Source organism: Nansenia antarctica (genome assembly GCF_963989245.1).
Source record: "Nansenia antarctica genome assembly, chromosome: 2".
Classification (NCBI taxonomy): domain Eukaryota; kingdom Metazoa; phylum Chordata; class Actinopteri; order Argentiniformes; family Microstomatidae; genus Nansenia; species Nansenia antarctica.
The window spans coordinates 79,142,067-79,157,336 of NC_137675.1; the positions used below are offsets into that span (position 1 = coordinate 79,142,067).

At 48.9% G+C, this 15,270-nt stretch overlaps 1 protein-coding gene across 1 annotated transcript; it reads right to left on the minus strand.

The window, feature by feature from the left end:
• Positions 1-9,792: 9,792 nt before the first annotated feature.
• Positions 9,793-11,704, minus strand: LOC308150691 (retinal rod rhodopsin-sensitive cGMP 3',5'-cyclic phosphodiesterase subunit gamma; the record flags this gene model as incomplete). The annotated part of the gene is made up of 3 exons (XM_080523496.1): positions 9,793-9,869; positions 10,455-10,495; positions 11,538-11,704. The coding sequence occupies 3 exons, from the start codon at positions 11,702-11,704 to the stop codon at positions 9,793-9,795; spliced, it is 285 nt and encodes a 94-aa protein (XP_080379622.1).
• Between the last annotated feature and the right edge of the window lie 3,566 nt (positions 11,705-15,270).

Sequence of the window (15,270 nt, forward strand, 5' to 3'; positions counted from 1 at the left end):
AGGACGCCATCCGGCCCCGAGGCTTTCCTGGGGTCCACCGCCTTCAGTACGCGTCTCACTTCATGCTCTGTGAGGGTGAGGCTGCTGAGAGCTGGAGAGAGTGGTGTTTGTGTTGCGGTTACCTCCGTTCACCCCTCGTCGAACCGGGCGTAGAAGGTGTTCAGCTTTCCCGCCAGCAGGGATTGCTGCATTGAGATGTATTTAAATGATTTTCAACATTAGTTTATTCTTTATTGAACAATGCTCTCTTCTTTTCTGTAGTTCTTTTGGAGAAGGCTACACCCAAAGCAGCGCGGAAACACAGTGTCTGTGTTGCTAAAAAAGTCAGGAGGCCTGGCCCGTCTCCTGCACCCCCCCACCAGCAGGGCGCCGGGAAAGAGAGCCAGCCCTCCAGGACCAATGACTACAGGACCACGGTCTTGACTGAATCCAGTGATGATGATTTTGACCAGTGTAAGTAAGAGTGTATGAATGAATGAATGAATGGACTTTATTGTCATTGCTACAGTACAGGTACCAAACAACGAAATTTAGGAGGGGTGGCTCCCCTGGTGTTTAGGAAAAAAAAAAAAAAAAAAAACTTTTAGAAAAATAATAAAATCACAAGAAGGTAAGGAGCTGGTTTACATAAATAAAGGCTATGTACACAATCCACTGTACTATACTGCACAGATAGTCAACTAGGGTTGTCATATTGCACAATAGTATTTTTTCACGTTATTTAAAGTGTCACAGTTTGCAGGCTTGAAATGTACATGTTTGTGCCTCAGCACTACACCTGATTTTTTCAGTCCAGCAGCTGCCATACAATCCGTCCAGACTGTCCAGGGCCCAGAACTTAGGTCTTTGCTGTGTTCAGGGCCTGGACGGCCCTGTGGTAGAAGCAGTTCTTCAGTCTGTTTGTCTTAGCGGCCGGGGTCCTGTACCTCCTTTTCGAGGGCAGCCTGATAAAGTGTACGTGCCCAGGGTGGGTCGGGTCCCTGGAGATCTTGGAGGCCTTCCTGAGACAGCGTGTGTTGTACAGCTCTTCCAGAGAGGGGAGGGGGGCGCCGGTGATCTTCTGTGCTGTTCTCACGACTCTCTGTAGCGCATTTCTCTCCGCTGTTGTGCAGCTGTAGAACCAGTTGCAGATGCCGTAGGTGAGGATGCTCTCCACTGCGCCGCGGTAGAAGGCCACCAGTATCTCCTGCTTGTTGTGTTCTTTCCTGAGGCATCTCAGGGTGTATAGCCGCTGTTGTGCCCTCTTGATGGTGCCTTTTGTGTTGTCCTTCCAGGTCAGGTCATCCCGCATGTGATGTCCCAGGAATCGGAGGGTTGAGACTCTCTCCACGCTCTCTCCGTCGATGAGCAGGGGCTGGATCTCGGACTTTTTCCTCCTGAAGTCTACGATGAATTCCTGGGTCTTTGACTTGTTCAGCAGCAGGTTGTTAACCTTGCACAGCTTGCTCAGTTGCTCTACCTCATCCCTGTACGCCGCCTCGTCCCCCCCCGAGATACATCCCACCACGGTGGTGTCGTCTGCAAACTTTACGATGTAGTTGCTGGGGTGGACGGGGGTGAAGTCGTGGGTGTAGAGGTTGTAGAGGATGGGGCTTAGCACGCAGCCCTGGGGGGACCCAGTGCTGAGGCTGAGGGCTGTGGAGGTGTGGGGGCCCACCCGCACCCTCTGGGGGCGGTCGGTCAGGAAGTCCTTGATCCACGCACATATAGAGTGTGATAGACCCAGGTCTAGTAGTTTGGTCACTAGCCTGTCTGGAAGGATGGTGTTGAAGGCGGAGCTGAAGTCCACGAAGAGCAGTCTCGCGTAGCTGTTTCCCCTCTCCAGGTGGGATAGAGTGGCGTGGAGAGTCGTCGCGATGGCGTCCTCTGTGGACCTGTGGGCTCTGTAGGCGAACTGGTATGGATCCAGGTTGGGCGGGAGGCGTGTGAGTATGTGGGCCCGGACTAGTTTCTCGAAGCACTTCATGATGATTGGTGTGAGTGCCACCGGGCGGTAGTCGTTTAGGCAGCTCACCGTGCTTTTCTTCGGGACTGGGATGATAGTTGAGGTTTTCAGGCAGGGTGGGACGGTGGCCTGGGACAGGGACTGGTTAAAGATGTTGGTGAAAACCCCGGCCAGCTGGTCGGCGCAGTCTCTCAGCACCCGTCCCAGGACGCCATCCGGCCCCGAGGCTTTCCTGGGGTCCACCGCCTTCAGTACGCGTCTCACTTCATGCTCTGTGAGGGTGAGGCTGCTGAGAGCTGGAGAGAGTGGTGTTTGTGTTGCGGTTACCTCCGTTCGCCCCTCGTCGAACCGGGCGTAGAAGGTGTTCAGCTTTCCCGCCAGCAGGGATTGCTGCATTGAGATGTATTTAAATGATTTTCAACATTAGTTTATTCTTTATTGAACAATGCTCTCTTCTTCTCTGTAGTTCTTTTGGAGAAGGCTACACCCAAAGCAGCGCGGAAACACAGTGTCTGTGTTGCTAAAAAAGTCAGGAGGCCTGGCCCGTCTCCTGCACCCCCCCACCAGCAGGGCGCCGGGAAAGAGAACCAGCCCTCCAGGACCAATGACTACAGGACCACCACGGTCTTGATTGAATCCAGTGATGATGATTTTGACCAGTGTAAGTAAGAGTGTATGAATGAATGAATGAATGGACTTTATTGTCATTGCTACAGTACAGGTACCAAACAACGAAATTTAGGAGGGGTGGCTCCCCTGGTGTTTAGGAAAGGAAAAAAAAAAAAAACACTTTTAGAAAAAGAATAAAATCACAAGAAGGTAAGGAGCTGGTTTACATAAATAAAGGCTATGTACACAATCCACTGTACTATACTGCACAGATAGTCAACTAGGGTTGTCATATTGCACAATAGTATTTTTTCACGTTATTTAAAGTGTCACAGTTTGCAGGCTTGAAATGTACATGTTTGTGCCTCAGCACTACACCTGATTTTTTCAGTCCAGCAGCTGCCATACAATCCGTCCAGACTGTCCTGGGCCCAGAACTTAGGTCTTTGCTGTGTTCAGGGCCTTGACGGCCCTGTGGTAGAAGCAGTTCTTCAGTCTGTTTGTCTTAGCGGCCGGGGTCCTGTACCTCCTTTTCGAGGGCAGCCTGATAAAGTGTACGTGCCCAGGGTGGGTCGGGTCCCTGGAGATCTTGGAGGCCTTCCTGAGACAGCGTGTGTTGTACAGCTCTTCCAGAGAGGGGAGGGGGGCGCCGGTGATCTTCTGTGCTGTTCTCACGACTCTCTGTAGCGCATTTCTCTCCGCTGTTGTGCAGCTGTAGAACCAGTTGCAGATGCCATAGGTGAGGATGCTCTCCACTGCGCCGCGGTAGAAGGCCACCAGTATCTCCTGCTTGTTGTGTTCTTTCCTGAGGCATCTCAGGGTGTATAGCCGCTGTTGTGCCCTCTTGATGGTGCCTTTTGTTTTGTCCTTCCAGGTCAGGTCATCCCGCATGTGATGTCCCAGGAATCGGAGGGTTGAGACTCTCTCCACGCTCTCTCCGTCGATGAGCAGGGGCTGGATCTCGGACTTTTTCCTCCTGAAGTCTACGATGAATTCCTGGGTCTTTGACTTGTTCAGCAGCAGGTTGTTAACCTTGCACAGCTTGCTCAGTTGCTCTACCTCATCCCTGTACGCCGCCTCGTCCCCCCCCGAGATACATCCCACCACGGTGGTGTCGTCTGCAAACTTTACGATGTAGTTGCTGGGGTGGACGGGGGTGAAGTCGTGGGTGTAGAGGTTGTAGAGGATGGGGCTTAGCACGCAGCCCTGGGGGGACCCAGTGCTGAGGCTGAGGGCTGTGGAGGTGTGGGGGCCCACCCGCACCCTCTGGGGGCGGTCGGTCAGGAAGTCCTTGATCCACGCACATATAGAGTGTGATAGACCCAGGTCTAGTAGTTTGGTCACTAGCCTGTCTGGAAGGATGGTGTTGAAGGCGGAGCTGAAGTCCACGAAGAGCAGTCTCGCGTAGCTGTTTCCCCTCTCCAGGTGGGATAGAGTGGCGTGGAGAGTCGTCGCGATGGCGTCCTCTGTGGACCTGTGGGCTCTGTAGGCGAACTGGTATGGATCCAGGTTGGGCGGGAGGCGTGTGAGTATGTGGGCCCGGACTAGTTTCTCGAAGCACTTCATGATGATTGGTGTGAGTGCCACCGGGCGGTAGTCGTTTAGGCAGCTCACCGTGCTTTTCTTCGGGACTGGGATGATAGTTGAGGTTTTCAGGCAGGGTGGGACGGTGGCCTGGGACAGGGACTGGTTAAAGATGTTGGTGAAAACCCCGGCCAGCTGGTCGGCGCAGTCTCTCAGCACCCGTCCCAGGACGCCATCCGGCCCCGAGGCTTTCCTGGGGTCCACCGCCTTCAGTACGCGTCTCACTTCATGCTCTGTGAGGGTGAGGCTGCTGAGAGCTGGAGAGAGTGGTGTTTGTGTTGCGGTTACCTCCGTTCGCCCCTCGTCGAACCGGGCGTAGAAGGTGTTCAGCTTTCCCGCCAGCAGGGATTGCTGCATTGAGATGTATTTAAATGATTTTCAACATTAGTTTATTCTTTATTGAACAATGCTCTCTTCTTCTCTGTAGTTCTTTTGGAGAAGGCTACACCCAAAGCAGCGCGGAAACACAGTGTCTGTGTTGCTAAAAAAGTCAGGAGGCCTGGCCCGTCTCCTGCACCCCCCCACCAGCAGGGCGCCGGGAAAGAGAACCAGCCCTCCAGGACCAATGACTACAGGACCACCACGGTCTTGATTGAATCCAGTGATGATGATTTTGACCAGTGTAAGTAAGAGTGTATGAATGAATGAATGAATGGACTTTATTGTCATTGCTACAGTACAGGTACCAAACAACGAAATTTAGGAGGGGTGGCTCCCCTGGTGTTTAGGAAAGGAAAAAAAAAAAAAAAACTTTTAGAAAAAGAATAAAATCACAAGAAGGTAAGGAGCTGGTTTACATAAATAAAGGCTATGTACACAATCCACTGTACTATACTGCACAGATAGTCAACTAGGGTTGTCATATTGCACAATAGTATTTTTTCACGTTATTTAAAGTGTCACAGTTTGCAGGCTTGAAATGTACATGTTTGTGCCTCAGCACTACACCTGATTTTTTCAGTCCAGCAGCTGCCATACAATCCGTCCAGACTGTCCTGGGCCCAGAACTTAGGTCTTTGCTGTGTTCAGGGCCTTGACGGCCCTGTGGTAGAAGCAGTTCTTCAGTCTGTTTGTCTTAGCGGCCGGGGTCCTGTACCTCCTTTTCGAGGGCAGCCTGATAAAGTGTACGTGCCCAGGGTGGGTCGGGTCCCTGGAGATCTTGGAGGCCTTCCTGAGACAGCGTGTGTTGTACAGCTCTTCCAGAGAGGGGAGGGGGGCGCCGGTGATCTTCTGTGCTGTTCTCACGACTCTCTGTAGCGCATTTCTCTCCGCTGTTGTGCAGCTGTAGAACCAGTTGCAGATGCCGTAGGTGAGGATGCTCTCCACTGCGCCGCGGTAGAAGGCCACCAGTATCTCCTGCTTGTTGTGTTCTTTCCTGAGGCATCTCAGGGTGTATAGCCGCTGTTGTGCCCTCTTGATGGTGCCTTTTGTGTTGTCCTTCCAGGTCAGGTCATCCCGCATGTGATGTCCCAGGAATCGGAGGGTTGAGACTCTCTCCACGCTCTCTCCGTCGATGAGCAGGGGCTGGATCTCGGACTTTTTCCTCCTGAAGTCTACGATGAATTCCTGGGTCTTTGACTTGTTCAGCAGCAGGTTGTTAACCTTGCACAGCTTGCTCAGTTGCTCTACCTCATCCCTGTACGCCGCCTCGTCCCCCCCCGAGATACATCCCACCACGGTGGTGTCGTCTGCAAACTTTACGATGTAGTTGCTGGGGTGGACGGGGGTGAAGTCGTGGGTGTAGAGGTTGTAGAGGATGGGGCTTAGCACGCAGCCCTGGGGGGACCCAGTGCTGAGGCTGAGGGCTGTGGAGGTGTGGGGGCCCACCCGCACCCTCTGGGGGCGGTCGGTCAGGAAGTCCTTGATCCACGCACATATAGAGTGTGATAGACCCAGGTCTAGTAGTTTGGTCACTAGCTTGTCTGGAAGGATGGTGTTGAAGGCGGAGCTGAAGTCCACGAAGAGCAGTCTCGCGTAGCTGTTTCCCCTCTCCAGGTGGGTTAGAGTGGCGTGGAGAGTCGTCGCGATGGCGTCCTCTGTGGACCTGTGGGCTCTGTAGGCGAACTGGTATGGATCCAGGTTGGGCGGGAGGCGTGTGAGTATGTGGGCCCGGACTAGTTTCTCGAAGCACTTCATGATGATTGGTGTGAGTGCCACCGGGCGGTAGTCGTTTAGGCAGCTCACCGTGCTTTTCTTCGGGACTGGGATGATAGTTGAGGTTTTCAGGCAGGGTGGGACGGTGGCCTGGGACAGGGACTGGTTAAAGATGTTGGTGAAAACCCCGGCCAGCTGGTCGGTGCAGTCTCTCAGCACCCGTCCCAGGACGCCATCCGGCCCCGAGGCTTTCCTGGGGTCCACCGCCTTCAGTACGCGTCTCACTTCATGCTCTGTGAGGGTGAGGCTGCTGAGAGCTGGAGAGAGTGGTGTTTGTGTTGCGGTTACCTCCGTTCGCCCCTCGTCGAACCGGGCGTAGAAGGTGTTCAGCTTTCCCGCCAGCAGGGATTGCTGCATTGAGATGTATTTAAATGATTTTCAACATTAGTTTATTCTTTATTGAACAATGCTCTCTTCTTCTCTGTAGTTCTTTTGGAGAAGGCTACACCCAAAGCAGCGCGGAAACACAGTGTCTGTGTTGCTAAAAAAGTCAGGAGGCCTGGCCCGTCTCCTGCACCCCCCCACCAGCAGGGCGCCGGGAAAGAGAACCAGCCCTCCAGGACCAATGACTACAGGACCACCACGGTCTTGATTGAATCCAGTGATGATGATTTTGACCAGTGTAAGTAAGAGTGTATGAATGAATGAATGAATGGACTTTATTGTCATTGCTACAGTACAGGTACCAAACAACGAAATTTAGGAGGGGTGGCTCCCCTGCTGTTAGGAAAAAATAAATAAATGAAAACTTTTAGAAAAGAATAAAATCACAAGAAGGTAAGGAGCTGGTTTACATAAATAAAGGCTATGTACACTATGTACGCTATGTAGAGGTTGTAGAGGATGGGGCTTAGCACGCAGCCCTGGGGGGACCCAGTGCTGAGGCTGAGGGCTGTGGAGGTGTGGGGGCCCACCCGCACCCTCTGGGGGCGGTCGGTCAGGAAGTCCTTGATCCACGCACATATAGAGTGTGATAGACCCAGGTCTAGTAGTTTGGTCACTAGCCTGTCTGGAAGGATGGTGTTGAAGGCGGAGCTGAAGTCCACGAAGAGCAGTCTCGCGTAGCTGTTTCCCCTCTCCAGGTGGGATAGAGTGGCGTGGAGAGTCGTCGCGATGGCGTCCTCTGTGGACCTGTGGGCTCTGTAGGCGAACTGGTATGGATCCAGGTTGGGCGGGAGAAGTGTGAGTATGTGGGCCCGGACTAGTTTCTCGAAGCACTTCATGATGATTGGTGTGAGTGCCACCGGGCGGTAGTCGTTTAGGCAGCTCACCGTGCTTTTCTTCGGGACTGGGATGATAGTTGAGGTTTTCAGGCAGGGTGGGACGGTGGCCTGGGACAGGGACTGGTTAAAGATGTTGGTGAAAACCCCGGCCAGCTGGTCGGCGCAGTCTCTCAGCACCCGTCCCAGGACGCCATCCGGCCCCGAGGCTTTCCTGGGGTCCACCGCCTTCAGTACGCGTCTCACTTCATGCTCTGTGAGGGTGAGGCTGCTGAGAGCTGGAGAGAGTGGTGTTTGTGTTGCGGTTACCTCCGTTCGCCCCTCGTCGAACCGGGCGTAGAAGGTGTTCAGCATTCCCGCCAGCAGGGATTGCTGCATTGAGATGTATTTAAATGATTTTCAACATTAGTTTATTCTTTATTGAACAATGCTCTCTTCTTCCCTGTAGTTCTTTTGGAGAAGGCTACATCCAAAGCAGCGCGGAAACACAGTGTCTGTGTTGCTAAAAAAGTCAGGAGGCCTGGCCCGTCTCCTGCACCCCCCCACCAGCAGGGCGCCGGGAAAGAGAACCAGCCCTCCAGGACCAATGACTACAGGACCACGGTCTTGACTGAATCCAGTGATGATGATTTTGACCAGTGTAAGTAAGAGTGTATTGCTGCATTGAGATGTATTTAAATGATTTTCAACATCAGTTTATTCTTTATTGAACAATGCTCTCTCCTTCTCTGTAGTTCTTTTGGAGAAGGCTACACCCAAAGCATCCCATATCGTTGACCTGAAATACACAAGATTCTGATTTGCGTAATCATCACGTGGACTTTATTTTAGAGATAATATACAGTATTTCCTGCATTCTTTTCAATGTCTACATCACCTGTACACCTCAACATTGCTGTTTATACACTTGATTTTGTCTCCCATATGCTTTGTCTTGTCTTTTTTTTTTTTTTTGTACAGTTATAGATGTTAAGTATAGATTATCCTGTATTTTATAACCATTTGGGGAACCTTTTGTGAACTAATAAAATGATGTATTAATATTTGACTTATTTCAACATATCTCTTCTGTCTTAAGAAATGGAGAACATACAGTAGTAATATATTGAGTCTATAGCAGGTGGCTAGTGGAGATAGGAATGGAAGGATAGTCTCATTGTAATGCTGGAACAGAAGGATCAATGGTGTTTGGACCGTACCGCTCCTTATTCATTACAATGAGCCCATCCTCCGATTTCTACCTCCACTGATCTGTATGTCTCTCCTCTCCCCCCATCTTTGAAGAACATAGTCATATACATTACGAGTCTCTCTCGAGTCTCTCTATCTCCCTCTTTCCTGTCTCCCCGTCTTTCAGATCAGGATAAGAAACAGGCCACAGTCTTGGTTGTATGAGAAAAAAAGCTTTATGTTAATGCAAACCAAAAGTCACTGACATTTTACTTGCCAAGTAAACAACACAACAGTACAAGCATATAATGTCTACTTATAACACCACAGAAACACATGGATCACCTGGTGATCTAGTGATATAGCTCTAGCGTAGTATCCTCTAGCAGTGGACAGGCCTTCTGGTGATGTAACTCTATAGTAGTAGCCTCTAGAGCAGTAGACAGGCCTTCTAGTGATGTAACTCTATGGTAGTAGCTTATAGAGCAGTGGACAGGCCTAGTGATGTAACTATGGTAGCAGCCTATAGAGCAGTAGACAGGCCTTCTAGTGATGTAACTCTATGGTAGTAGCCTATAGAGCAGTGGACAGGCCTAGTGATGTAACTATGGTAGCAGCCTATAGAGCAGTGGACAGGCCTAGTGATGTAACTCTATAGTAGTAGCCTATAGAGCAGTGGTGTAACTCTATGATAGCAGCCTCTAGAGCTGTAGACAGGCCTTCTGGTGATGTAACTATTTTAGTAGCCTCTAGAGCAGTGGATAGGCAGCAACGCCCTAAGGCAGCCTTTCAATGTTATAGGAGCATCAGAGTTCTGCCAGGCTGTGGTTCTTGTAATACCAAACTGGGACAAAGCTCATCGCTGTCTGGGTCCAGAGCTGGTTCTGGTGTGGTACTGGGTGCAGTGCCCATTGTGGTACTGGGTATGGTTCTAGAGTGGGCTGTCTGGGTCCTGGGTGGTTCTAGTCTGGTACTGGGTCTAGACTGAGGTTCTGTTGTTCTGTGGGTCTTCAGATGATACCATACTGGGTGTGCTCAAGGCTGTCTGGGTCCTGGGAGGTTCTGGTCTGGTACTGGGTCTAGACTGAGGTTCTGTTGTTCTGTGGGTCCTCAGATGATACCGTACTGGGCCAGCTCATGGAGCTCCAGGTGGTTGAAAGCTTCCCAGGGACAAATCACTGTGTAGTCTACAGTGGAGGAGAGGGGGAGGGAGGGAGGGAGGGGAGGAGGGAGGGAGGGAGGGAGGAGGGAGGGAGGGAGGGAGGGAGAGGGGGAGGGGAAGGGAGGGAGGGAGGGAGGGGAGGAGGGAGAGGGGGAGGGAGGGAGGAGGGAGAGGGGGAGGGAGGGAGGAGGGAGAGGGGGTTGATGGGGGCAGAGAGACGAAGAAAAAATATTTTAATCACCATCGACACCACAGACATCATACCCGAAGGTTTCATCTAGTGGTTTTTAATTGTTGTTCATTGTTGAATCAGTAGGAGGACATTAACAATAACCTTTACTGCCTCTTAGGTATGTAATAATAATAAAAGTAATACTAATAATAGTATAATAATAATTGAAACAATTTTACTTTTCATTTGTGTCTCAAAGCCTGAAATCCTAACTTGAGATCTGTCCACGTAACTCAATGTTCGGCGCAAATCTCTCATTGACCTCAATGCATGACTTAAGGATTTCGGCCGATGCGCACACAGTGGAGTGCATTAAAAACACAAAACACAAACTACATGTAAATCTGAGACACGGTTGAGAGCACAGCAGATCCTCACCAGTGCCCAGTCCTTCCATTCCTGGGATGTCGTCTCCAAATCTGTGGGAGAAGAAAACACAAACAGAAGCATGACAATTCAGAATCCCACTAGACCGCTACTGCATCAGGAGAGGCTGCTGGAGGTAGACATCGGAGGACGGGCTCATTGTAATGCATGGAACAGAATAAGGAACGATATCAACACTTCCTCAGATTTCTACCTCCACCAGCCTCCCCTCTACGGCATCCATTCAACCCAGACCTAGCACATACGCGTAGGTGATACGTTCTAATGTTTTGGTCCACATGTCGGCATCCGATTTAATGTTCAGACTTTTCTTTCGAAAAATGTGAATACATTTCAGCGTTGTTGAAAATCATTGACACATCGATAGTCAACTAACACGGCTTGTTTTGTGAGCTTGCTAACAATGTTAAGTAGTGCTATAGTTAAATAGGTAGCAGTGGGAATTACTCACCCAATCCATTGCGTTGCAGTATTTTGGCTTGACTAGCGAGTTTGTGTTGTGATTCTCAAACAAAGTTGAAATGTATTTCCGTGTTTCAAAATAAAAGTCAGAACATTTTGATTGGTTGCCGACCTGCGGACCAAAACACTAGAACGTGTCACATAGGCCTACAGTAAGCCTCAGTTCAACTTGTATCAAGCTAGAATTCAGTCAGATATGATTTGAAACGTAGTGAATGACAGTATGATGCAGTGGAGCTAGTCTCAATAGGTCAGACCGAGAGATGAGATTCTGGGTTCCGTGGAGCATAACAGGGGGAGGCTGGTGGAGGTAGAAATCGGCAGTAGAGAAGAGGCTCATTGTAATGCATGGAATGGAATGAGGAATGGTCCCAAAATCATCGAGTGTGTTCGATACGATTCCTCATTCCGTTCCATGCATTACAATGAGCCCGTCCTCTGATTTCTACCTCCATTCCATTCTGTGCCCTAAATACATCACAATAAGCCTGTCCTCCGATTTCTACCTCCACCAGCCTCCCCTGCGGCATACAGACAAGAATGCCGGTGTGCGGTAGTTGATTTGTTCAAACCTGATCTGACACACAAAAGAGTACATCCCACATCTCTTACCCCATGACCCCTTTCTTGGGGGGCTTGCTCTTGAACTGGCGCGTCATCCTCTGCTTGAACTTGGGGGGTCCACGGCGGGGGGTGGTGGGGCCGCAGGTCACCCTGGTGGGGTTGTTGAGGACGTCACAGAGGCTGCTACTGCTGCTGGAGGTACTGGCACTGCTCATCTCTGCACTGTTATGGTGCTGTAGCTATTGGTCTCTCTCTCTTTCTCTCTCTCTCTCTCTCTCTCTCTTCTCGGTTGCTCTTGTCCTTTCACTCTGTTTTTCTTTCTCTCTGGTCCTGTTTTGAGAAGTAAAGGATCTCTCTCTCTCTCTCTCTCTTTGGTATGTGGCTGAAGGACCCGGGTCTCTCTTGTTCAAATGTCTCCCCTCTTTCCTTCTTCTGAGGTGTGTTATTCGGTTTGTGTTGGTTGTCCTCTCCCACCCTCCCTCCCTCCCTACCTACCTCTCTCTTGCTCTCTTTCTTTCTCTCTCTCTTGCATTGTGTGGTGTTCTCTCTCTTCTTCTTCGTTGGTGTGTGCCTGTGCGGGGGGACTGAGACTCTTAGAGCGGTTTAAATACCCCCTGCTGTCGTCACGGTGACAATAAAAACAGAAGCTACATATGTGCTGCCCGTCAAACACAAACACGCACACGCACGCATGCACGCACACACGCACACACACACACACACACACACACACACACACACACACACACACACACACACAGCTCCAGGGGTAACATGGGACAGAGAGGGTATAGAAGAAGTAACAGCAGAGGTTAGGTTACATGAGAAGAAAAGAGGGAAATCAGATGTACTTAAACTGACCGCTGTAGACCACTACAGCTATACAGCTTCTCCTCCAGTCATACACTTCACTCATAAATTACTTAGAATCCAGGAACTCACTTTACTCACACGTTACTCCATCTGAGCCAGGGTAGTATGATTCGGGCCGGACCTGTCGTGTGTGAAGCCCCTGAATCGTGTGTGAAACTTGGCGAATGATTCATAATTTCATCACTGCTTTGACCCCGATACAGCTGGAATGAGACAGAACAGACAGATCTGACCAGAGACAGGGATTAGTAGTCTAACCCCACCAGCCACCCCAGTAGATTAGGAGTAATAGTGAAGTGAAGTGAGTGAAGATTCAGGTATGACCTACCCCTAATATGGAATTACAGTGTATTTCATAAAAATGCTCTTCATGGTGAACATCAGGATTGGGGTTAATTCCATTCAAATTCCAGTCAATTTCAGGAAGTAAACTAAGAATTCCAGTTTTTTTTGGGGGGGGGGCATTTAGCAGACACCTTTATCCAAAGTGACTTACAACAAATACATTTGTCTAAGTAAGTGAATCATCTAACCATCAGTCATCACAAGAAAAAGTCATCTATGCTATGACCAGAGGCCATTGACAGTCATAATGCTAGATAGAAGAAGGGAGAATTAAGCTTTTTAAAGTTGAGTTAAATCTAGTGAAAATTATTTTATTTTCTGAATTCCAATATAATGAGTACACTATATGATAATTTCAAAAAAACTTTTTTTGTGTGTAGTTTCAGGTGAGTTGTTGTAGTTTTTTAATTTACTCTACTAGTTACAGTTCATCTCCAATTCCATTAAGAGAGTCCATACATAAGCAGCTTGACACAACCCCAACCAATCCAACGACTCAACCTCCTCTTAGCGCTTTATTCATGGAAGTCTGTCCACAAGACAAGATGTTCTCTTATTTGACCCTGTGTTTAGTTAGAACATACATTCATGGACAAAAATATTGGCACTTCTGTCAGATAGTGCACCACTTCTAAACATGTGAATACAGAAGCATTTATAATTGCAACAATTTTCTGGGAGAAATGGAGCATTGTCTGACAGAAGGGGTGCAGGGGTGCCAATATTTTTGGCCATGACTGTAGTTATAACATCATGAATGAATGAATGAATGGTCTTTATTGTCATTGATATAGTACAGGTACCAAACAACGACATTTGGGAGGGGGGGCTCCCCTGGTGCTAGGAAAGAAAAAAGAAGAAGAAAAAAACAAGAAGGGAAAGGAGCTGGTTTACATAAATAAAGGCTATGTACACTATCCACTATACTATACTGTACAAATAAAACACTGTACTGTACTCTATGCTATGCTATACCTATTCTAACATTTCCTATTCTCTGCAACCTTATGTACCCTAGGGTTGTCATATTGCACATAGTGTTATTGCACATTCATTTAAAGTGTCGCAGTTTGCAGGCGTGAAATGTACACATTTGTGCCTCAGCACTACACCTGATTTTCAATCCAGCAGCTGCCATCAATCCGTCCAGACTGTCCAGGGCCCAGAACCTAGGTCTTTGCTGTGTTCAGGGCCTGGATGGCCCTGGGGTAGAAGCTGAGCTTCAGTCTGTTTGTCCTTGCGAACATGGTCCTGAACCGCCTGTTCGAGGGCAGCCGAGCAAAGTGTTCGTACCCAGGGTGGGATGTCATACTATTCTCTGTAGACTTTAGTATGTTTATTGAAGCATATATAAAGCCTGACTTGACTGAACGTAACTCCTGACTAGTTCAAGTTCCAAGTCTGTTAATATTGCATTTAGATTACAACATAATGAAATTAAGATTATATAATGATTAAAGCACTTTGAGCTGCAACGTTTGCAGGAAAAGCACTATACAAATAAAGTTATTATTATTATTATTATTAGGATACTCATGATTTAAAGTGCATTTTCACAGTGCTTCAATAAACTTTACAGTTTAAATGTGTGGATAAACGCATGTATTACATTGTTCATATAAACTGCCATAATGAAATTATTATTATATGGAATACATTTGTTTTTCACATGATTCAAAACAAGCAGTCACATCGAAATACAGTGGACAGCAAGGACAACATATTAAATTGGAGTGTTTTGACTGTTAATTGGAGTTAATGCAGACATGTGACTTCTCTACCTGCTACAGCCTAGCATTAGTGGAGGGGGTAATTTACTAACTGCTAAGTCTCTCACACAAAATGAGATTGGCAAAGACTGACTGAGTCTCTCTGTCCTATAAGCAGCTCACACACACACACACACACACACACACACACACACACACACACACACACACACACACACACACACACACACACACACACACACACACACACACACACACACACACACACACACACACACACACACACACACACACACACACACACACACACACACACACACACACACACACACACACACACACACACACACACACACACACACACACACACACACACACACACACACACACACACACACACACACACACACACACACACACACACACACACACACACACACACACACACACACACACACACACACACACACACACACACACACACACACACACACACACACACACACACACACACACACACACACACACACACACACACACACACACACACACACACACACACACACACACACTATCCTGCCATGCGGCTAGTTCAGTAGGGGGTTCTCTTGAGGGTGCGGAGTGGGAGGAATGCTACAGTGTGAAGTGTGTGTGCGTGTGTGTGTGTAGCCAGCCGTACCATAATCTGACCTCATATATAAAAGAGAAGGAATGAGAGGAGTGTGTGAGATGAAAGGCTGGTGAAACACTGATCCTCACCCCGGGGCATTACACAGATCCTTCTCACACACACACACACACACACACACACACACACACACACACACACACTC